At 45.9% G+C, this 25,607-nt stretch overlaps 2 protein-coding genes across 3 annotated transcripts in view; one reads left to right on the plus strand and one right to left on the minus strand.

The window, feature by feature from the left end:
• The window catches only part of RAP1GDS1 (Rap1 GTPase-GDP dissociation stimulator 1), a 162,721-nt gene that overhangs the window by 114,283 nt on the left and 22,831 nt on the right, over window positions 1–25,607 (minus strand). The window lies entirely within an intron of this gene.
• On the plus strand, window positions 446–17,535 carry LOC146027086 (phosphatidylethanolamine-binding protein 4-like). Its single transcript, XM_083158085.1, has 3 exons — window positions 446–580; window positions 14,864–14,949; window positions 16,995–17,535. The coding sequence occupies exons 1-3, from the start codon at window positions 446–448 to the stop codon at window positions 17,533–17,535; spliced, it is 762 nt and encodes a 253-aa protein (XP_083014211.1).

Consider the following 25,607-nt stretch of genomic DNA (forward strand, 5'->3'; position numbering starts at 1 on the left):
GGCGGAGGGTCAAGATTAAAAAGTAAACGGGAGCCCAGATATTACATAAGTACCCAGTGTGTTATATAGCGTAGCAGATTCTGTTACAGTTTCTTATATAGCGCAGCAGATTCCGTTACAGCGTCTTATATAGCGCAGCAGATTCCGTTACAGTATCTTATATAGCGCAGCAGATTCCGTTACAGTATCTTATATAGCGCAGCAGATTCCGTTACAGTGTCTTATATAGCGCAGCAGATTCCGTTACAGTGTCTTATATAGCGCAGCAGATTCCGTTGCGCTTTACAATAGTAGACAGTGATAAGATAAACTGGGTAACAACAGACAGACTTGGAGGTAGGAGGGCCCTGCTGCAAGCTTACAATCTATAGGAAGATAAGTCTAGATCTGCCCCTGGTACACAGTGGAGCTGCTGCCTAAGAATATGCTGCTGCTGCCGCAGAATATGCCCCATTTCCTGGAAGCCTGGTCCAGGCTGGCCAAGCTGGTGGTGGCTGCTACCTACTACTTCACCGCCAACATCTGGAAAAGGCCCCCGAGGCACTGCCTGGGGGCCAGCGGAGCCTCATCCCCAGCCCAGGTCTGTCTTCTGTGTGTGCCTCATATATGTAGTATGGCTCCCCTGCCCTAGCTCTGTACACCTTGTAGTAAGCCACGGCTCTAGTCTGCCAAACATCCAACCACCCTCCTGCAGTGCTTTGGTCCTCCTCCCCGTCGACCCCCTCAGTTTTCAAGGGAACCCTGCACATTAATATAATTAATACAGAATGTGGTGGCCTGTCATTTTAAATTCACTATGTATATATGTATAGAACTATAAATGTGGTGCGGCAGTCAAAAAAGAAATTATTATGCAGAGAAGAGCTATATATGGTGCATTTCTACAATAAAGTCAGTAACTGGATAATGTCAACTAAATTTCAGTTGACATTATCCAGTTACTGACTTTATTCTAGAAATGCAGTATATATTTATTTTCTGTGCAGCATACACACCATGTCCAAGCTTTCAGTAATTTTTATTGGTACTCCCTCATCTTTGCGGCCACCTCCTATGCCAGTTACGGATTTTCACCGTGCCACCACCCTGGGTGCATGCCACCATCTATTACCTTTAAGTAAAGTTGTGACAAGCGGAGTGCAGCTAGCCACCAAGCCTGAAGCGTGGCGAGCGGACGATGATGCTTAAGTCACATAGCGTAAGCGGTGGCCGCAAAGATGAGGGCGATTTTATTTTGTCTGGCTCCTACACTTTTGTCCTGGCTCCTAGATTTTAGAAAAATTTGTCAAGCCCTGGTGTATATACATATATATGTATATACATACACACATATATAGATCTAGTTACTAGCAAGTAGTTGTGGCACAACCGAAGAAATACTTAAAACATGCTGCTGGTGTGTGTAATATGTATATATAGGCAGCATTGCGTGATATACATGTATATGCAGTAAAAATTAACCACCAGCCTCTAGGTGCCGCTGCTTGTTTTATGCACATTGCAGCACACTGTACCTGGCTGGAACTATTCGCAGCCTGGCTTCCGCACATTACATTAAAAGGGGTGCTCGTATGTCCCATTTACAGGCACACAAGTTATGATAGAGCACAGGCCACAGAATGAGGGAGCATGTCAGTGTGATACAGTGCAGGTTGAGGGAGTGCGTCAGTGTGATAGAGCGCAGGCCGCAGGGTGAGGGATCACGTCAGCATGATAGAGCGCAGGCCGCAGGGTGAAGGAGTGCGTCAGTGTGATAGAGCGCAGGCCGCAGGGTGAGGGAGTGTGTCAGTGTGATAGAGCGCAGGGTGAGGGAGTGCGTCAGTGTGATAGAGCGCAGGCCGCAGGGTGAGGGAGTGCGTCACTGTGATAGAGCGCAGGCCGCAGGGTGAGGGTGAACCCTCCCTCCCTGTCCCCCAGCATTCCAGTAATGGGCACAGGGCACATCCAGTTTATGTGTCATGGGTGATGGGGGCCCGCACAGATTTGAGTGTATGGGGCCCGAAGATTTCTGTTGCCGGCCCTGCACGCGGCAAGGGGTCCCCTTCCTATTGGCTGCCTGCGGCTGGGGACGGGACACGGTGGAGCTGTGATTGGCTGCAGCGGCTCCGAATCCCCCTGCTGCAGCCAATCACAGCTCAGATACGGCCACCGTGTCCCGTCCCCAGCCGCAGGCAGCCAATAGGAAGGGGACCCCTTGCCGCGTGACGTCAGCGCGACGCACGCGGGCTCCAACCTCCCTCTCCCTCCGCTTCCGCGCCATCACACAGCACGTCGGCGCCCGACACAGCCTGGGCTGAGCCAGCTGATGCAGCATAGCGGAGTGGAGTAGGCTGCCAGGAGCAGGACCGCCCGGCGCCCTGTATCGGACTACAGTGAGTCCTGTCAGGCTTTTGAGTTTATGTGAAAAATTGCTAAAACTGCTGGGATGTGTAGTTCCACTGTTACAGTGGAACTACACGTCCCAGCATGCCCTGTCACAGTTTTAGAAATCCATTATCTAAAATCTGTGGCAGGGCATGCTGGGACGTGTAGTTCCACAATTTTGTTGTATGTAGGGGGGCCCCAAGCTGACCTTTCGCACCAGGGCCCATGAACCCTTAGCTACGCCCGTGACTCACACGCAGGGGTGGGGGGCAGCTGACGACCGTGGATGTCAGTTGCCCACAGATCCAAGACATCACAGAGGTCTTAGATCTGTGAGCACTTGCAAAATCGACGCACGCAAGGCTGTGAATGGATGTTTATGCAAAACATCCATTCGTATACCTGTGGGGTGCGGTGTGCAAATGGGGGGGGGCGGATTGTTGGGTGGACTTGCAAATCTGCGAAATTCACAGCTTTGCGAGTCAACTAGAATAAGGTCCAAAGTCTCTGCTTATTCTGCTGCTTGGAGTGCTGATGCCAAAAAGTGGCCACTTCATAGGCCCCAAGTATTGCAGTGCCATGGACTTGGACTATCAGTGAATAGAGGCATTGAGACACCGCACATACTCAGCACTGGTTGGAAAATGTATTTATTTGTTTTCATGTAAAGTTTGTTTACTGTGACATTTGTTTGCTGCATGAATGCCATTAAATACCTGTACAAACACTGAATACTGCCTGCTGTGTCCTGACTTGACGGAGACCTTGTTATATTGACTTAAAGAAGAGTGTATGAGAGCTCATTTATAATTTATGACCAGTTTATAATCATTTGATCATATCAGAAAGGTATCATGTAAAACCATGCATCTCCGCACTGGTCTATACATTTTTCATGCCTCTCCTACTCCTGAACAAGAACACATTATAGTGAGCCAGTGCTAGCTGACCTCTGCACCAGCATTAGATCAGTATCCGCTAGCTTCTCTAAATCCCCTAAGCAGTGCTGTAAAACCTTGTTATTATTCCTGCATGAGGATGATGCACTAATCTTACACAATGAACAAATAAATCAACATCAGATAGAATAAATCTTGCTTTTCTATGACAAATGCACAATTTTCCCATTTTTATTTGCTCCCAATGTGTATGTATACAATCTCTTTCCCATTTAACCCTATTTAAAAAAAAAAAAAACTCCCTTTCTCATTAGACTGTAGAAAGCCTCTGTTATTATTTTGTTGAAACCAAGTAGAAATATATTACAATGCAGCAAAGTACAAGGTAAGCAAAAGGCCCTTACACACTGGGCGACACTGAGCTGAAAGCCGCTCAAAACACCAGGTTTGAGCGGCTTTCAGCTCAAAGCCGCCCAGTGTGTATGGCCCGTTGGTGAGCGGTGATGCGCGTTTCGCATCATCGCCGGGAAAGCCGCTCATCTTCTGGTATTACGGTTTTGCATAGGGATGCGCTATGCAAAGCTGTTGTCCTCCCCCTGCTGACAGCGCCGGGCAGGGGGAAAAAAAAAATCACTCAGTGTGTATGCACTGAGTGGCTTTCCCTTCCAGCACAGATCGCTCAGCACACATAGCTATGTGTGTATAGGGCCATGTGTGCCAAGTAATGTGTGCTAACTAGATCTCTCAGCACAAAAGTTAAGCCACACATTGCCCCATGATCAAGCAATAGGAACAGCGCACTTTCTGGGGTGGGGTTGGTCTTGTGCTTATAGTGCAGTTTGAAGAAAAATAGTTAAAAAGAGGTGTTGAGTAAAATGCACAGATTATTTATTAAAGGGTGCTGTTCGTATTGCTTTATCATATCTCCTATGGTGAGGATGACCCTCGAATTAGCACTACCCCATACTTTTCCACTTCAACCCCCTCCCTGGTGAAGTGCAAACTTTCTCTGAAAACACATTGCCCCGTGTTTATGTGGCTTTAATGCTGATCAATATTCTAACTGTGGATTACCTGTTTTTTTTATTATTATTTAAAACATGCCAATAAATTCTACAATGCTGTACACTCAACAGTAATATCAGTCTGTCCTAAACACGGAGGCAGAACAAGGGCATCATTCTTGCTCATTAGCAGTTCATGGATTTCATCAGTCAGGAAAGGTGAAATGGCTAAAGTTGGGGGTGGAAGACCATTTTGGCAATTATGACAGATGGCTTGGATTTAAAGAGGTAATGTAATATAGACTAGGTTTGGATTAGTGCATCAATAGTGGAAACCTTTATTCACCAGGGACCCCAAGATCTTTTGTATGTCAGTGATGTTTGCAACCCCAAAAAGGCAAATCTCCAATTGAAAGTACTGTGCATCAAATTAACAACGTAACCGCAGAAACAGTTTATTGATCCTACTTGAAATCTACCAATTTCTCGACTAGATTACATTCTTACGATCTTGCATTCCATAAATTCACAGCTACCGTGTTTCCCCGATAATAAGCCCTACCCCGAAAATAAGCCCTATGGTGTTTTATTATCAGGGAATCATGGTATACATACAAACATATCATTGTACAGTTTATAAATGGAGAAATGTAATCATGATTTATAGTACTGGACTTGGCATCACTAGCCATAGAGTCAGTAGCCAATCAATGCTTTAAAATTGACATGTAAACTATGCACTCTATCCAGACAATGGGGCAGATGTATTAAGCCTTAACAAGAGATAAATCCAGTGGTGATAAGGAGAGATAAACGTCCAGCCAATCACCTGCCAACTGCCATGTTACAGCCTGTGTTTGAAAAAAGTCAGTAAGGAGTTGATTGGCTGGACGTTTATCTCTCCTTATCACCCTGGCATTTATCTCTTGTTAAGGCTTAATACATCTGCCCCACTAGGACAATGATGTCTAGGTCATCACTATTAGATCGATGTGGTCACACAATATACAAGCAACAGGTTGACATGGTTATGGTCAATGCATGAACAGGTTGACATGGTTTTGCCTTGCAAATGAATGCCTCATTAAAAAAGTTTAACATAGAATTTGACGGCAGATAAGAACCACTTGGCCCATCTAGTCTGCCCCTTTTTTTAACATGTTACCTCAAACCATATTTGATCCTTATTTTTTTGTAAGGATATCAATATGCCTATCCCAAGCATGTTTAAATTGTACTACTGTATTTGCCTCGTCCACCTCTGATGGGAGGCTATTCCACTTATCTACTACTCTTTCTGTGAAGTAATTCTTCCTCAAATTTCCCCTGAATCTTCCTCCCTCTAGTTTCAGTGCATGTCCTTGTGTTCTGCTGCTCCTCTTCCTGTGAAGAATGTCTCCCACCTGTACCTTGTTAAAACCCTTGATATATTTGAAAGTTTCTATCATGTCCCCCCTTTCCCTTCTCTGCTCTAAAGTATACATATTAAGATCTTTTAGTCTTTCCTGGTACGTTTTGTGATGTAGGCCATGCACCATTTTAGTTGCCCTTCTTTGTACAGTCTCTAATGTATTTATATCCTTCTGGAGATATGGCCTCCAGAACTGAACACAATACTCTAGATGAGGTCGTACCAATGACCTATACAGTGGCATTATTACTTCTTTCTTTCTACTGCTGATACCTCTCCCTATGCAACCAAGCATCTGACTTGCCTTCTTCATTGCTTTGTTACATTGCCTACCTGCCTTTAAGTCCCCTGAAATAGTGACACCTAGATCCCTCTCTTCCTCAGTAGTTTCCATTATAGTGCCAATTATACTATATTTAGTCTTTGGATTTTTGCAACCCAAGTGCATGATTTTGCATTTTTGGGCATTAAACTGTAGTTGCCATGCTCTTGACCATTCCTCTAATCTACCTAGATCATCAATCATTTGTTTTACCCCTCCTGGTGTGTCTACCCTGTTGCATACCTTTGTGTCATCTGCAAAAAGGCACATTTTACCCTCAATTCCATTTGCAATATCACCAATAAAGATATTAAAAAGCACTGGTCCAAGTACAGATCCCTGGGGTACTCCACTTGTAACCTTTCCCTCCTTTGACTGTACTCCGTTTACTACAACTCTCTGTTTTCTGTCCTGCAACCATGGCTCTTATCCATTCAACTATCTTAGAATCCAATCCCAAGCTTTCAAGTTTATTTAACAGTCTGCGATGTGGGACAGTGTCAAAAGCCTTACTAAAGTCTAGATAAGCTACATCTACAGCCCCACCTTGATCTATTACTTTAGTCACCCAGTCAAAAAAGTCAATAAGATTTGTTTGACATGATCTTCCCCCAGTAAACCCATGCTGTTTTGGATCCTGTAAATTGCTGGTTTTGAGATATTCTACAACTCTTTCTTTTAAGAGTGTTTCCATCAATTTCCCTACTACTGATGTAAGGCTCACTGGTCGATAGTTGCTTACCTCTTCTTTGCTTCCACTTTTGTGCAGTGGGACTACATTCGCTGTTTTCCAGTCCTCTGGGATTACTCCAGTAGCTAGTGACTGGTTGAATAATTCTGTTATTGGTTTTACCAGCTCCCCTTTGAGTTCTTTTAGTATTGTCTGGCTTTGCGCACCACATTACACATCCGGGCCTCCAGCGCTCTCTATCCATATAGAATTTATTGTTTCTGTACATGGCAAGTCAGACATGCACCTATTAGGGCACCTCATATACTTAATGACACTTACCACAACAGATAGAGATATATATCTATATATATATCTATCTCTGCGTATATAGCCGGAAAAGCTATCTCTCTGAAATAAATTGATTAGGTTAGTAAATGCAGGTTGAGCATTACCTCCGTCATCTTTAAAATGTAATAAGCCCCTGCCACTTGGCTCAGCACAGTTGAGCCTCAAACATGTACACATTTAACAGACTTACGGTTACTGCAAGCAATTCTATGCTCTGCAGTATACTTGAAAGTAAGATTGGTACTTGTTTTTTGGGGGGGGGGTCATTGTCCATCTGTACTGTGAAGCTCCATCAACTTTGCTGAATCTGATAATACTATGGGGTGTATTCAATTAATGTTGGATTCATTCTGACATCCATTTGTCAGAATGGATTCGACATGCCCTGTTCAATCAGAGGTCGGATTTGGCCGCTGCTGCTGTTCACCCAGCCGGCAACAGGCTTGTAACAGCTGGAGACAGGACGGCGCCCTCTTCGCTGCGTGAGTTGCTGCTGCTCATCCAGCCAAATTGCGGGACCGGGTGAGCGACTGGGGAGGGAGGACATAGCCGGGTGAGCTGCTGCTGCTCACCTGGCCCGTCCTCTCTGCCTCAATCCAACTTTTTTCATTGTCTGATTGAGATGGTCAGACACAGGGCCAAAAACGGTCGAATTTGGCTGGGCTTCCGAAAACAGCATGTGGATCTGCGGCTATTCCACCAATCCATGTGGTTTCCAAAAGGTTGGAGTATTCCGACCTGTCAGAGGAAAACAGACCTTATTGAATAGGTCGGAACCCCTTCTGACCTCTCAAAACAGAAACTGCCGTCTTTCCGGCAAGAAGGCAGTTTCAACTACAATACACTTGAGGGGCGAAATGTAATGGGAGGCGTTTTTTCTTTTGGGCGATTTTTCCCGCAAAATATGCCGTTTTCGGGCATTTCCCGAAAATCGCATATTTTATATCGCCCTATATTACTCCCTGGAGCCCCAGACCCAGGACCAGCCCCGGAACCAGGACCAAGGCCCCGGAACCGGACTCTTCTGCCCTGGAGCCCCGGACCCAGGGACCGACCTACGGGCTCAAGGTAGGTAAGTATCAGTATGTGTGTGTTATGTATGAATTAAACTTTTATTTTTCTGGGTGTCAGTGTGTTTTATTTAACTATTTTTTGTAATGTGGAACTACAAGTGCCAGCGGGCCTTTAATGCCCCGCATGCTGGGTAGTGGTTCTCCAAGTCCCAGCATGCGGGTAGGCTTGCTGGGACTCATAGTTCTTCAGTAGAAGACAATAGTTTTGATTCTTTTTTTTTTACACTTTTCATCAGCCCGATGCCCACAGCCCAGGGGCATCGGGGACAGCCCCGGACTTTCAGCATGGGCTGGTAAGTCCTGGAGGGGGGGGGACCCCTTCATTGGGGGGGTCCCCACTTCCCCTGCCCATGCTGACCAGCCACGGGGATAATACTTTGGCCGCGGGACCTTATATAATAAGTGTCCCCCGGCTGTGGCATTACCCTGCTGGCTTGTTGGGTCTGGTGCTGGTTCTTAAAATACGGGGGACCCCTAGTCATTTTGTCCCCCGTATTTTGGGAACCAGCGCTGGACCTTGAGCCTGGTGCTGGTTTCATTAAATCAAGGGAACCCCAACTTGTTTGTTCCTGTGATTTTATGATACCAGCACGGCTTTTTGAGCCCGGGGCTGGTTATGCTTAGGAGGGGGACCGCACGCCGTTTTTTTTTTTCACACACCGCACAGTACTGAAAATGTGCCGATTTTCATGACTGAAAATCGCACATTCTCAGGACTTAAAAAGCGCCCAAAATCGCACCATATCGCACTTTTTTGCCGCAAATTCGCATCTCATTACATATGCGAATTCGCGGCAAAAAACGCGATTTTTAAAGGTGCGATTTTTTTCTTACGAAAAAAAATCGCACCCTATTACATTTCGCCCGAGATGTCATCTGGCTGCTTTTGTCACATTATCAATAAACACTAGTGACCCACTCCCATCTGTAAACATGTATGGCTATGCTATCTCACTGATTCTGCCATGTAGAACAGATAGCGCAGTATCCTTTAAACTAGGGGTGGGAAATAAGCGGCCCTCCAGCTGTTGATGAACTACACATCCCAGCATTTGCCTTAGTTTTGCTATTTGGCCATGCTGAAACTGATTCATGGTGGATTTTTCTGGTACAGGTTACTTATCTGTCCAAAGAATGCAGTTTCATAATACTTTTTGGTACTTGTTTCCTAGCACGGCGCCCGTCGGGGTTGATCGCATGCCTTAAGTTAAGGTAGTTAAGGCATGCGATCGACGCAATTTTCTGTCAATTACCAGCTTTAATTGCCGGTAAAGAGAAAATCGCATTGATCGCGTCCTATTATAATGGCATGCGATGAACACTATTTTACATTTTCTCATTGTATATGCCCCCTCATGGGTATTAAGTATGCTTAATGCCCCCCATTGTTAACGCCACCCCAGTATTGCCGCCAACCCGAATCGTGGCCTTTTCATACCCCCACTATCCACGTCGGCGCGGACTAGATTTTATAAAGTGTGGCGAGCCCAAAGCGTGGCGAGCCCCGTGAGGGGACGCGTATACCTGTGAAGTTATGCGCATCCGCTCGCCATGCTTCGGGCTCGGTGGCTCGCTGCGCTCGCCACACTTTATAAAATCAACTTCACGTTAACAATGGAGGGCCATTTCACCCATGAGGGGGGGTTTACAATGAAAATGGGGGGAGGGTGTTTGGGGCTTTTTACATTGAAAGCAATGTAAAATTGGGTCTCAGGGACCATTTTACATTGATTCCAATGCAAAAATCGCGCCGATCGCATGCCATTTGGTTGGCATGCGATGAACGCGATTTTTGCGGCCACGATCCATACAATCAAAATCGCGGGTGCCGTGCTAGGAAACAAGTACCTACTTTTTTGCCAAAGACTATTCTTGCCTTTCCATTCATGATGCTTATGAATGGTTTGCACCTTCTTAATCTCATTGTCTTCTTGTTCTGGTAAACTTACATTATGAAAAATCTACCTCCTGGAAAGGTTTCTTCACTTAGCTGGTTGAAGCGAATTGGGGTTTTCTTTACCAGGGATAGAATCCTATGATAATCTGCCACTGCTGTCTTCCATGGATGTCCTAGGCACCCCCCACCCCACTATCTTTCCAATGGATTTAGTTTAGTTTTGCAGTGTAAAGATTGCCAGCTTCACTTATGCTGGGTACACACCAGGACGACTAGGGCACGATTCTGTCAATTTAGATCCAATTCCGACCGGTTGTATGCAGATTGTATGTACTTTTGTGCATTTTTGTCATTTATTTGATCCGATTCCGATCCGATGCGCGTACACGCCACTCGTTTGGTCGCATCTTTGGTCCTACGTGCTGCAGGTAGGATCCGGCAATCCCAGGCCGACCGACCGTCAATCGTATGCAGATCGTGAGTGTTTTTTGCCGCCTCCGTCGTCCGTCCGTCCGTCGTTTGATCCAGCCTATTTGAGTGGCATTTCCTAAACACTCCCCCGGCGCCATGTTTTTCCACATAGCAAACAGTGCTGGCGCAGCAGTTGGACTCTCCTTCTTGTCTCATCTCCCAGAACAACAACCTGGTATGTTTGCACTCCCAATGCTCTCCTATGCATGCCCACTGTGGCCACCAATGTATATAGTGCGTATAGAGCACTGGTTTGTCAACCGTGCACCCGACCATGTCACTGTTTGCTCGGGTGGGCCGTGTGTGTGTGTGTGTATATATATATATATATATATATATATATATATATATATATATATATATATATATATATATAATCTCCATTGCAGTATTCCATGCACTCCTCTCTGCTAGGCCCCATTCACGTGTGTGTGTGTGTAATATATATATATATATATTACACACACACACACACGTGAATGGGGCCTAGCAGAGAGGAGTGCATGGAATACTGCAATGGAGATTATATATATATATATATATAACCATTGTCCACCATTGCAGTATTCCATGCACTCCTCTCTGCTAGGCCCCATTCACCTGTGTGTGTGAATAGCAATCTGCACAATAAAATGTATAGTGGTTTTCATAAAAGTTTATTAACATTTTAAATACTTAAAACATAAGAACTAGGTAAACTGGTAACTATAAAAATTTAAATATGAAACAAAACATGCGAGCCCGCGAGGGGCGGCGGTACGCGTCCTCCGACCTTTTCATACCCCTACTATCCACGTCGGCGTGGAGTTGAGAATAGAATAGTGTGGCGAGCGCAGCGAGCCACCGAGCCCGAAGCGTGGCGAGCCCCGCGAGGGGACGCGGATACCTTCACAGGTATCCGCGTCCCCTTGCGGGCTTCACAGGTGTCCGCGTCCCCTCGCTGCGCTCGCCACACTATTCTATTCTCAACTCCACGCCGACGTGGATAGTAGGGGTATGAAAAGGTCGGAGGACGCGTACTGCCGCCCCTCGCGGGCTCGCTGCGCTCGCCACGCTTCGGGTTGGCGTCAATAGCGAGGTGGCGTTAACGGTGGTGGGGGGCCATGAAACATTTTTTTTTTAAAACATATCCAATGTGAAATGGCCATATTGGCCAATTTCACATTGTCATTTTATCTTAACATTGCTTTCTATGGGAAATCGGGTCCATCGCGTCTTTTAACATTACTGTCTATGGGAAATCGGGTCGGAAATCTGGTCCATCGTGTCTTTTAACATTACTGTCTATGGGAAATCGCGGGCATCGCGTCGCGGCTCCTTATAACGGCCACGACCGACGCGATGCCCACGATTTCGGGCGCGATTAAAAAATCGGCAGCCCGGATAACTCACAAGTACCGTGTCGACACTCGGGTAAGGAAAAAAAAAAAATTAACCCCATGTCGACCTAGACACCTGTTGACCTTGTCCCCTGTCGACCTAGACTCATGTCAACCTTCTGCCATGTTGACCTAGACATCTGACGACCTTCCAGCATGTCGACCCACAGAGTCGACCTAGGGACTGTTGACCAAATGATCCCAACACATGCACAGTATGCACTGGGTTAAAAAGGCTCCTCTCTGCTCTTTACTTCCTGCCTGCGCTTGGTGAGATCACAAGGGGGACAACCTATCACCCTCTGAGACCTGCTCATGACTTGTAAATACGTATCAGTGTTAACTTTGTCTATTTTTTTTTTTTTTTTAAAGACATAGGGCCAGATTCTCTAAGCTTCAAAAGTGATAAAATGGAGAGTGATAAACAGCCAGCCAATCAGCTCCTGCCTGACATTTTTCAAACACAGTCTGTGACATGGTAGTTAGGAGCTGGTTGGCTGGCTGTTTATCACTCTCCATTTTATCACTTTTGAAGTTTAGAGAATCTGGCCCATACTCTTACACAGTTTCACCAAATACGTAAATCGAGACCTACAATCTAGTTTTCTTTAATAATCCATGTTACTTTATTTGTGGATAAACTGCTAGGTTCATTTTAGAACCTTTCCTGTAGCACAAATGTATGACACTTGCATCTTGACAAGCCAGAGCTGCTTATGTTTAACATGGGCATCCGTTGGGAACCCGTTAGCCAAATTAAATCCACAGGGCATTTAATTAAGAGACTGAGACTATACTTGCAAACAAAGCAGAAGAAAACATTCAGACAAGGGTTAGTGCATCAAATTAGTAAACAAGACAGAAATAATCCCCTAATTTCCTCTCACAGCTCTCCCTATCATCCTTATTGGAGCTAAGCTACTCACAATACAGCATCTTGCTGGTGACATAGTTTAGCATCTATATGGTCTGACATTATTCAGGGTGGAGTACAAGGACATTTGGCTGTCAGAGAGGGGGCATGCTTTGTTTACAAGTGACTGACTTGGGAACAATTCTAGGGAATTCTAGAATGGATCTCCTATGGATTGACAGTGCTGTACGCATCGGGTGGGAATCAGCATAAATCTTCAACCCCAGATTAACATTGGTTAGTTTCACAGGAGTCCCGGGGGAGAATTAAGAAAGGCTTATACCGTTTCCTGGGCACCACATGGCACCTGATGTGTACAGCGCTACCAATAAATGAAAGTGGCCATCTATACGTGGCCTAAATCCTGTAGCTGTGATCGAATGGGTACTGTACTTGGACAATGTAAAAAAAAAAAAAAAAAAAAAAAAAAAAACTCTGTAAACTGAATCTTCCAATACTTTAAATTGGGGATGCTGTAGATCAATAAATCCTTATATTTACTATAGTTGGCAAACACAGGAATCTGGTACTTAACGATAATTACATTTCTATGAATCCATAGGGGACACGGACTCTTTAATGTGTTCTGTCAATGGGATTAATTGTGACCTAGGTTGATTAGGTTGATGCAGCAGCAACAACAACCTCAATCTAAACCCCACCAAAACAGTTGAGATGGTGGTCGACGACAGGAAAAAAACAAATGCACTGGTCCCGCTAACAATAGCCAACGCAGTGATGTTGCAGGTTGAATCCTTCATAATCCTAGGGACAACCATGTCCAGCGACCTAAGATGGGGATTAAACATAACCACAAACATCAAAAAGGCCCAACAGCGACTGTTCTTCCTGAGGCAACTCAGGAAATTCAACATCCCACAGGAGCTGCTGTGCGTATTCTACACCGCCATCGTCTTATGTTCCTCGATCACAATCTGGTACGGTGGCGCAAGCGAGAACGACAAACAAAAACTGCAGAGTGTAGTGAAGGCTATGGAAAAGGATCATAGGGACCGACCTCCCCCACGATAAGGGATCTGTTCTCATCCAGGGTAAGGAAATGCGCTGAGATCGCAAAGTACAAGCTGCATCCTGGTCACAATCTGTTCTACCATCCGGAAGACGGTTCAGGCCCACCCCCGTCAAAACGTCCAGATCCGCAAGAAGCTTCTTTCCGTTAGCCGTTCATCACCTGAACAATCCAATCAAAGCGAATGCAATCCCAATATCAACAGCCAAACAACATGTCCCTACTCGGCGACCTGACCACCATAGTTGTAGCTATAAATGAAATGCTTGTAATGTCTTTCTGTAATATATGTAATGCTCCCCCCCCCTTTTCATCCGTGCTTGATGCTGCACTGTAATCAAAAGTGCAGTCCTAGTGTGCGCAAGCATACATGGCCAATAAAGTTGATTCTATTCTACTCTAATCAAACCCACAGTATAGCGAGTTCCTCCGCCCATTTTTCAACAGCTTTGTTAACTCACAAGGCAAGTAAAGCAGGGACCCAGCTGTTCTATAAATATTTTTTTAAGGTGGTCTCCAAGTGCCTGTCAAGTGCCTCCTTCAATGAAACAGGTCCCATAATAGGAAGCGTAACTTTAAAGTCTAGATATCAAGGTGTCTGTAGGGGGCTTGACACGAGATTCATCTGTGAAGCGGTAGTATACATTCAAACGTCTAGACATCTGGAATTTTCTATGCTGATTTTTCCATATTTTCAAGAGTGGATCTTTCAACTCCTGAAATTCAGGAAAAATTACCACCAAAAATGGACACAGATGCAGGAAGTTCGGCACCTGCACTGTTAGGTCAGATGAAGTCTAATGAGGGCATCTACAGATGGAGCCAGGCTTGTTTATCCCACAGGAACGCCATAGATTTCAGGTTCGGCATGTTCTTGGACAAGACGGGGGCGCACAAGCATGAAACATGCATGGGAATACTATTGCCGCAAATGGGGCGTGCAAGCGTCTCACAGGAACACGCATTACATTCTCGGCAAACAGCACACAGAGACAGAAAGCTATAGCTCGCCCCCGGGATAAACAAACATGACTCCATCTCTATTACCTGGGAATTATCCTTTGGCTCTTCCACTACAGGTTACTCCAGATCAGAATCCTGTTGAAACTGTCCCTACTCTGTTATTAAATCATCCCCCTCAGCTGAGTTATCAGACTGTAAAACTGTTGGTAGACCCCTATTCTTAGAGGAAGGGGACCATGAGTGGGTAACTAGAGTACCCATAGACCTGACTAAGGGAGGTTCTGCTGAACATAGTGTGGAAATGTGTATGCAAAAGGGGGCACAGACAGATGGGTGTAGGGGGAAGGGGACACAGACATATGGGTGGAGGGAAAGACATTTAGGATTGATAGAAAGGTAAAGTTATGGCAACAGGGTAGTTAAGCTGATTGATGTTTAACCTGTGTGAGCTGCTTAGTGCAGGAACACTAACACCTAAATACAGCATTTGATCAATTCCTATACAGCCACTTACTGTAATAAGTGCAGAGCAATCAATGTCTGCCGCAGCATCCCCAACACAGTCCTGGACACGCCAGGCAAACAGCGACTGCCATGAGACTACAGCCACCGAACGGCAGAAAGCGAATCCTGGAAGTGCGCTAGGGTCACATTAGCACGCTGATCAGTAGGCGTCACAGCCTCGGAGATCTTCCCTCCGCGCATGCTGCACGGTGCCTGCCGCTTCATCCCCACACAACCCTAGATACTGCAAGTGAGTGAACGAGACATGCAGTGACATGGAGGCCCGCCAGTGATTGCCAGTCAGCACATCAGTTAAACCACTGCTTAGCGAATCCCATCCCCGTGCACATCTAATGAGCGTGGACCCACTCATTCAATATGGACTGTGCCGGGTCACCGCTCATTAGATATGCAGGGGGCAGGGACCTGCTACTACTGCCTGGGTCACCTCTCGTGCATATCTAATGAGCAGGGTCCCAGTGCAGCATACAATTACAGGTTCGCTTGTGTCGGGGCCCGGGGCCCTTCTGCAGAGACTCCCATCCTGCTGGCTCGGAACATCAGGAGGCAAATTGAACCAGTGCCCCCTTTAAGGCTGACGCCCCGTGGTAGATGACTCCTTTGCCTCCGGGAGTTCTGCCACTGTGGGTGTGGGTGGGTGTGTGTGTGTGTGTGTGTGTGTGTGTGTGTGTGTGTCTCTCTCTCACACCTTCCAGGCCCTTGAGGAAGGTGTAATAGACACACACTGAAAAGGGCATTGGGCTGTGGCTCAATATTATGCCTTATTGGACTTGACCACTGAAACAGCAGCTGTCGGGTTCTCCACTATAGCACGGGAGGGAACAGATGAGTTTGTTTGAATTATTCAATGCCACTAACTGATTCTACTTCAGTAAACTACTGTATAAATACATAGATGTATACAAGCATCAGTCATGATAGAGTCTTGCAGTTTTAAATGTGCTGACAAAATTCAGTTCCAATAGTTTGTGTAAGTAATAGAATTACACTTAAAAATAAATACACAATCATTGACTCTACCATTAAAGTTGTTAAGAGATATTCCTGATTTGCAGTGAGCTAATAAAAGTGTAAACCAGGACATTTGGAATGTGACCACTGCCGATGGAGTGTGGTTGGGTGAAAATTGTAGAAATGTCAATATCATCCAAAATACTATATTTGGAAAAGTCAGATTGTACTTAAATTTTAAGGACATTACTATTCCGTAAACAATTTTTTAGCAAAAGTGTGATTAACAAACACCAATGAAAATTACTCTGTGTTGTGGCTTTGGACATATTCTGTGACCACCTCTTGAAAGACATAGTGATGGAGGGCGCTAATTGGTCCCTAAGTCAGAACTAGACGGAAGGATATAAAAAATTAGACCCCTCAATAATCTCAGAAGAATAGCATAGCATTCCAATATGCAACCCACCACCACTTGAAATCGTAAGCTCATGGAAATGACAGAGCTAACTGAACCATCATTCAAATTTAAGTAATTATGACATCACAGAATGACAGAGCTAACTGAACCATCATTCAAATTTGAGTAATTATGACATCATTATGACATCACAGATCTAGAATCATAACACTGGGGCTAAGCATCAGAGTCTGCAGACAAGCACTGGCCAGAACGCAGAGTGGTGACTTCTTGACAATACTTGCTAAAATGTCAAGGTTATTATTTCAGGTTGGATTCCTGCTTTCATTCTTATCCATCACTTATTGTAGGCCTATTTCATGCGACTTTGAGCCTATCCTTGGAGACGACACCAGTTTCTGCAGTAATGATCTTCATGTCATATACCCCAAGATGGGTGATGCCTCGTGTATTTATATACCAAACTGTAATGGATATCATAGTGGCTTGACACAAAATTGGGGACCTCCATGGATCAAATACGACAATGCCAAGCCAGAAATGATGTATACATTGATTATGGTCGATCCAGATGTTCCAAGCAGACTCAAGCCAATATACAGATTCTGGAGACACTGGCTCATCACCGATATACCAGGTGATGTTCTCCTCAGAGGGGAAGACGTAACTGGAAACGTCTTATCATCTTACCATCGACCAAATGTACCAACACAAACAGGATATCACAGATACCAGTTCCTGCTCTACATGCAAAATCCAGGATATTCTCCCGTTCTCCTATCGGGCGAGGAACCTCGTGCAAGCTGGGATGTTAGTGAATTTGTCCAGCGGTCTGCTTTAAGTGATCCTGTAGCCACCTCTCAGTTCATGGTCATCCACCCGCTCCAGTAGGATTCCATAACTGTGCAGTTTTAAACTAAAGCAGGAAACAGATTCAAACGTTTGAAAGGCTGTTAATGATAAAACATCTAGGGGTAGATGTATGAAGCATTGATGAGGGAGGATAAGTGATAAAGTGCCTGGTACTTTATCACCGGTCATTCAGATTCTAACTGTCCTTTTTAAACCCAATCTATACAGACTGGGTTTAAAAAGGGACAGTTAGAAGCCGATTGGCCGGTGATAAAGTAAAGGCACTTTATCACTTATCCTCCCTCATCACTGCTTCATACATCTACCCCCTAATGAATTAATTGAAATAATTTTCAACCAACACTGTTTTAAATAAATAAAGTTGAATCTGTACCCAATGAAACTAGTTTTGCATCAGTTAATCATAATAAATAAATAAATAAATAAATAGACGGAGCTGATAAGATAGTAGTGGCTTTGGTCAATGGAAGATAAGAATGCAGCAGTGTGTGGATGCAGAAAGGTAGTACATAGAGAAATGGGATTAAAATGTAATTAATATGATGAAAAGTGAATGATAACAACAATCTACTTAATAGCCACACCTTGTGTGTGTGTGTGTGTGTGTGTGTGTGTGTGTGTGTGATTATATATATATATATCCAGCAAGAATGCAGCACTCTGGAGTCAGCCAATGCATGTAAAAAGGTTACTTTATTCCAAATCCAACATGTGTACTCACCCAAAACATGTTGGATTTGGAACAAAGAAACCGCTTTACCTGCACTGACTGACTCCAGAGTGCCGTATTCTTGCTGGTTATATTCGGCTGAGAGGGGACTGTGTGGAGGGCCCTGGAACATTAAACGAAGGTGGATCAATAAGTATAAGATTAATAAGTACCTGGGTTTGAAGACAGGTGGCTTTGCTGAGAGTTGTTATGGTACTTGTGAGTTATCCGGGCTGCCGATTTTTTGATTGTATGCCTTAAGTTAAGGCATACAATCAGATGCGATATCGCATCGCATCGCATGCGACCATCGGATGCGATGACACGATTTTTCCATAGGAATCAATGTTAAAATGGACTGAGTCCATTTTAACATGGAATTCAATGGGAAAAAGGGGTCCTTTTCATACCCCTACTATCCAAGTGGGCATGGAGTTGGATATAAACCTGTAGCGAGCCACCGAGCCCGAAGCGTGGCGAGCGAAGCGAGCCCCGCGAGGGGCCGGTATTCCGTGTCCCCTCGCGGGGCTCGCTACGCTCGCCACGCTTCGGGCTCGGTGGCTCGCTACGCTCGCCACAGGTTTATATCCAACTCCATGCCCACTTGGATAGTAGGGGTATGAAAAGGACCCCTTTTTCCCATTGAATTCCATGTTAAAATGGACTCAGTCCATTTTAACATTGATTCCTATGGAAAAATCGGGTCATCGCATCGCATCCGATGGTCGCATGCGATGCGATGCGATGTCCCGATCTAAAAATCGGACGCCCGGATAACTCATAAGTACCGTTGTTATTACTATTGTGTACTACACTATTGTGTACTACCAAGTCGCACAGAACAATAGTTGTGAACAAGAGACTTGTTTACAAGTATGTTTCAGATAGTGTGTGTGTGTGTATATATTTCACATTTTTATTATTAAGTTGGTTTTACAAAGGAGCTTCTGTCCATTAGAATTGGTAATGCACATTTCAGAAATGCACAAGGCTAAAATAATGAACAGATTCCCTGGGTTAGCTCATAGAACATACCCTGTTCCTTACATTTTTATATAATTAGAGAATAACCATAACACTAAGTATATACCTGTGGTTGGAAAGTTGGCTTTGAACTTGACAGGAGACTAGGAATACTTTACTTAATAGCATGATAATGCTGCTGACAAAGAAAAACCACAGGAAAGAAAATGGTTCTCAAGTATAAAGCTACAGCACGGTTATATGTTCTATTCTATGAAGCTACACTGATCTTCAGTTGCTTTTAAAGCTTAAAGGGGAAAAAGAAAAACCCTATAACCGCAGCTGTGCAACAGTATGTTGTGCAACAGGCTTTGCTCCATAGTACAGCATGTACACAATAAATCAGTAATGTACAACATTCAAATAAGTAGAACAACACTAAACAGTGTCTGGAATAATCCTCCTCAGCTGCACATAGTGAACACTACTCTACTAATGTATTGTAGCAAATGCTAATTGTGTAGTATTACAAATGCCCTAATCACGCCCTCTACAGGGAGCGATATAGAAATACTAGTGCTAGCCATTTAACAGTAAATACTGAAGGACCATGAGTAAAATTTCGCAGAATGCGTTAATTTGCAAATTAAGATCTTAAATCTTTCCTCCCACACAGTACAGTTTTCATGGAACCTTCACCCTTTTATTTATTTCAGACATATACACTATTATACATATATTTGACAGACACTGGGGTGGCCAAATTATTAAGACCACTAGGTGAATTTATGCATAGTAGCCATTCCCGCAGATAATGTTGGATGTCTGACCCTGTATAAGAACAGAAAGTAAGCAGATAATATTAAGTGCTTGCTCAGGTGCACAGTAAGTGAGTCAGTAAATGACTGGAACCAAGTCATGTAGTCTGAAGGCCCCCACACTGCTTTCCACTGGGGAAAGTCGCACACAGTGCTCCCTTGAGCTGCCGGGTTCCTTTGCATTCAATATATCACATGCAATCCCAGCCAAGCCCACCCAAAGCCAGAAGCAATCCCGCACATTGCTTCTCCTGCTGAGGTGACTCAGAGGGTCCAGTGCGATGCGCATGGGACCGCACACTGCATCAAACTATAATTTGAGAGATTTTTGGAAATAAATAGGTCAGCTAGTAAGTAGCCTTCTGAGGTGGAAAGCTGAAATGTGCAAAAAGTCTGCAATTTGGGCACCCACAGCAGCTTTTAATGGCAGAATTGCATACTTCTGGCTAGGCACACACAGCACTCACTCCCTATGCCGGGAACAATTTAAATTGCTCCAAAGGGCGGCCTTAATACAACATTACAAAAATAAGGAATTTGGTACTTACCGGTAATTCCCTTTCTCCGAAGCAGCAGGGGACACTGCAGTATTCACGTGTGGGATAGAGTGGGTGCATTGGTGGAGTCGGCACTTTAAGTGAAAATTTGAATGTGGCTGGCTCCTCCCCCCTCTATTCCCACCCGGACCCCAGTCTTAGAAAAACCGTGTCCGAGAGAGTTAGAGGTAGACCACCGAAGGAACCTACAAAACCAACATTAATGACAACAATCATTCAATTCACAACACATAAATCTGTCAACAGACTTAAATTTAGCAAGACCGCTAAAACTGAAATTAAACAGGACTGCTGAACAGCTACGGCAGGAAAAAAACAAAACCCAAAACTCAGCGCTGGGAGGGCGTGCAGTGTCCCCTGCTGCTTCGGAGAAAGGGAATTACCGGTAAGTACCAAATTCCTTATTTCTCCTACCAGCAGCAGGGGACACTGCAGTATTCACGTGTGGGATAATACCAGAGCACTACACCCGGGAGGGCGAGCGCTGAGGATCCTGCAAAACAGCTCTGCCAAAAGATGACTCCTCTCTGGCAAACCTGTCAAATCTGTAAAACTTCGCAAAGGTGTTGGAGCCCACCCAGGTGGCAGCTCTGCAAACCTGCGAAATAGATACCCCTCGGGCTGCCGCCCACGAGGTGCTGACCGATCTAGTAGAGTGTGCAGAAATGCGTGACGGAACCTGCATACGAGCCCTTGCGTACGCCTCCTTAATAGTCAAGCACAACCACCTGGCCAAAGATTGTTTAGATGCCGGCCATCCCTTCCTTTCTGCACCGTAGAGAACAAACAAACTCTCAGTTTTCCTGAAAGACGCCGTTCTGTCCACATAGACACGTAACGCCCTTACCACGTCCAAAGACTCCGCGGAGCCCGACAGAACCGGGACCACAATCGGCTGATTCACATGGAACCTTGAGACCACCTTCGGAAGGAAATTAGGTTTAGTCCTAAGTTCTGCTCGGTCTCTATGAAAAATCAGAAACGGAGGGTGACAAAGCAACGCCCCCAGTTCTGAAACCCTCCTGGCCGAAGCAAGGGCCAGAAGCATAACCGTCTTCCAAGATAAATACTTGAGATCCGCTCCCTCGAGAGGCTCAAATAAGTCAGACTTCAAGAACTTCAAGATCAAATTCAGGTCCCAAGGCTCAAACGGTGGAATGAAAGGGGACTGCAGCCGCAGGACCCCCTTCAAAAAGGTCTGCACTTCTGGAATAAGTGCCAATTTACGGTTAAAGAAGATCGATAATGCCGAAATCTGGACCTTAAGAGAGCTCCAACGCAGCCCCTTGTCCAAACCCGACTGGAGGAACTCCAAAAACCGAGAAAGCCGAAAGACCGCTCTTTCCACCTTCTTCTGTTGGCACCATGCCACATAAGCCCTCCAGATCCTGTGATAATGCGCAGAGGTGACCTCCTTCCTAGCCTTTAGCATGGTGGGAACCACCGACGACGGGATTCCCCTCCTTTTTAACAGGTCGGCCTCAATAGCCACGCCGTCAAACGCAGCTGCATCAAGCCTGGGTAGGCGAATGGTCCTTGCTGCAACAGATCTTCCCTGAGAGGTAGACGCCACGGGACGTCCGCCTGTAGACCCTTCAGATCCGAGTACCAGGCCCGTCTCGGCCAATCTGGAGCTATCATTATTACAGACGCTGATCCCTTTTTTATCTGCTTGAGAACCCTCGGTATCAAAGGAAACGGGGGAAATACATAGATCAGCTCGAAATCCCAAGGGATTGATAAGGCGTCCACCGCCACCGCTGCTGGATCCCTCGACCTGGCACAGTAGAGGGGAAGTCTGTGATTCAGCCTGGATGCCATCATGTCCATCTGGGGAGTGCCCCATCTCCGAGTTATCATATCGAAAACCTCCGGATTCAAGGCCCATTCTCCTGGGTGAAAATCCTGGCGACTGAGATAGTCCGCCTGCCAGTTCTCCACCCCCGGAATGAACACTGCTGAGAAATTGGGGGCAAAGGCCTCCGCCCATTCTAGAATTGGCCGAACCTCCTTCATTGCTGCCCTGCTCTTGGTTCCCCCCTGGCGGTTTATATATGCAACAGCCGTCGCATTGTCCGATTGTACCATAATCGAACGGCCCCTGATCAAGTCGTGGGCCTGGAACAACGCCAGTCTGATGGCCCTGAGCTCCAACACATTTATGGACAACTTCGCCTCTTGCATGGACCACCTTCCTTGAAAGGTATGGTTTAGGGTCACCGCCCCCCAACCTGTCAGGCTGGCATCCGTCGATAGAATGGTCCAATCGCAGGGCTTGAAACTGCGGCCCCTCAACAGATGTTGAGTGGACAGCCACCAATTTAGAGACAGCCGTGCTTCCCTGGACAAAAGAATCCTCTTGTGGATCTGCAAATGGGACCCTGACCACTGGGACAGAAGGTTTCCTTGGAAAGTTCTGGTATGAAACCGACCATAGGGTAGAGCCTCGAACGCGGCCACCATCATGCCCAGTAAACGAGTGCAAACGTGAGCCGACACTCTGCGAGTAGCGAGGATCTGACGAACCATCCTTTGTATGGCTGTGATCTTCTCCATGGGAAGCGAAACAGTCTCGTTCTCTGTATCCAAGATGAGTCCCAGGAACTTTAATCTTTTGGACGGAGTTAGATGTGATTTTCTGAAATTTAGGACCCAACCAAGATCTGTCAAGAATCTGCATGTGACCAAAGCATCCTCGACCAACTTTTCCCGGCTTGTAGCCTTGATCAACAAGTCGTCTAAGTACGGGATAATTGTAATACCCCTGAGTCTGAGAGCTGCAACCATGCACGCCATAATCTTGGTAAACACTCTGGGCGCCGATGACAGGCCAAACGGCAGAGCCCTGAATTGGTAATGGCAATCGTTTATTGCGAACCTCAAAAACCTCTGGTGCGGGACCCATATGGGAACGTGCAGATATGCGTCCTTTATATCTAGCGACATCAAAAATTCTCCTCCCTCCAGGGACGCCACTACTGACCGAATGGACTCCATCTTGAATCTCTGATAGCAAATGTACAGATTTAGATCTTTTAAATTCAAAATTGGTCGCACCGAGCCGTCCGGCTTGGGCACCACAAATACGCTTGAGTAGAATCCCCTTCCCTGCTCGTGAGCCGGAACTGGAATAACTACTCCTGAATCCAGAAGACCTTGAACTGCTCCAAAAAGAGCCTGTTTTGTTTCCTCGAGTTTGGGAAGGCCAATTGGAAAGAATCTTGACGGGGGGAGAGAAGCGAACTGCAGCTTGTAACCTTGCGATATTATGTCCAATACCCACGCATCTCTGCAATGGGTTTTCCACATTTCGACAAACAGCAGCAGACGCGCACCCACAGTGGGACTCCCCACGTGAGCTGCGAGCCCGTCATGCCACTGGCTTGTCCGTGGGCTTGGGATCCTGTCTTCTAACAGCGGCAGAGGCGGCTGGAGCAACTCTTGCCCCTCTACCCCTGCGCCCTCTGAAAGAGGAAAAACCTCCTCTGGCTCTACCTCGACCACTGGAGGAGCCACGAAAGGCCCGAAAGGAAGGCCCCATGAACTGCCTCTTTGGTGCCGGAGCAGAGGATGGTAAAAAAGCTGATTTACCCCCTGTGGCCTGAGATATGAGCTTATCCAGCTCAGACCCGAACAACGTCTCCCCTGCAAATGGCAACGCTTCCACCGCTTTCTTGGTCTCCGCTTCTGCTTGCCAAGACCTCAACCAAACTGTACGCCTGGCCACCACAGCTGAGGCAGAAACTCTAGCACCTAGAGACGCAACATCCGAAGATGCCTCTCCGATATACGTCGATGCATCCTTGATGCACTCCGCCAAGGATAACAAATCCTCCCTAGGAGAGTCCTGCTCCAGGCCTGAGATGAGCTGAGCAGCCCACACCTCCATGGCCCTAGCCACCCAGGCGGAGGCCATCGCTGGTCTCAGTAATACCCCAGCAGTAGTGAAAATAGCTTTTAAAGTAGTATCCAACCTGCGATCCGGAGCCTCCTTAAGGGAAACCGCCCCTGGAACCGGAAGCGTGGTCTTCTTAGAGAGCCTAGACAGAGAAACATCAGGAGACGGGGGAATCTCCCACCTTCCCCTGGACTCTGGATCAAACGGATACAACGACTTAATCCGTGAAGAAATCTGAAATTTCTTGTCTGGAACTTTCCAAATATCAAGCAACGGGTTGTCCAGCTCCGCAGAATCTGGAAAATACAGAGGCTTCTTTTGAGTCCGTCCAAAGATAGACACCTGGGGAGGGACTTGTGTCTCTTCTAAATTAAGGGTAGTTCTAACAGCCCTAATGAGACCATCCACTCCCTGAGCCTCCTCTTCATCAAGATCAGTCTCTGGAGGGTCCTGAGTTGCAAGCACCTCTCCCTCCTCAAGAAATTCAAACCCTTCATCCTCATCCTCATGCTGAGGCAAATACAAAGCAGCCGGTGCCTTTCTTTTAACCACGGCTGGCGAAGGAATCTTTTTCTGTACAGAGTCCGCTAAGGACTGTGACAGAGAATCTACCGAATTGATAAGCGTCTTTGCCCAACTTGGTTCAGACGAAGCAAGCTTAGTGAGCTGAGTTTGTAACAACTCCCTATCCTTTCTAGACGCCATCAATTCAGCAGTCAAACCTGCTAATACATTTTGAAAAGGATCCACAGCAATCTGCGGAGGCTGAGGGGACAAAACAGGAGCAGAAGATTTTGTCACAGCATAACACTGCTCACAGAGAGAGACACCCTTCACATGCTGGGTGTATTGCCCCTTGCAGGTTTTACAAGAATACAATTTAACTGCAGCCTTGGAAGAAGTTTTTCCAGCCATAACTGCCCACAGTCCTATAATGTGTACCAAATAGCAACAAATTAGGACACTCAAACACACCCACACACACAGTTCAAATCAGACACAAGATAGCCCTGAATATACCAATTTGCAGCCCAGGGCCCGGGTGTCCACAGGGAGGGAGCAGCCACAACCCTCCCGATATGTGTGTGTGTGTTAAACAGCCCTTCCACAACTTACAGTACCCCTGTAGCGTAGGAAGGTAGCGC

This window comes from Crinia signifera, chromosome 1 (assembly GCF_055691185.1).
Source record: "Crinia signifera chromosome 1, ASM5569118v1, whole genome shotgun sequence".
NCBI classification, from domain to species: domain Eukaryota; kingdom Metazoa; phylum Chordata; class Amphibia; order Anura; family Myobatrachidae; genus Crinia; species Crinia signifera.

Bases quoted from the DNA above. Each gene is read 5' to 3' on its own strand.
- LOC146027086 (XM_083158085.1), top strand. From the start codon at position 446: ATGCCCCATTTCCTGGAAGCCTGGTCCAGGCTGGCCAAGCTGGTGGTG. The intron at 581-14,863 runs GTCTGTCTTCTG...CTTCCACTACAG, and splicing joins GAGCCTCATCCCCAGCCCAG to GTTACTCCAGATCAGAATCC. The intron at 14,950-16,994 runs GTTGGTAGACCC...CACTTATTGTAG, and splicing joins AGTTATCAGACTGTAAAACT to GCCTATTTCATGCGACTTTG.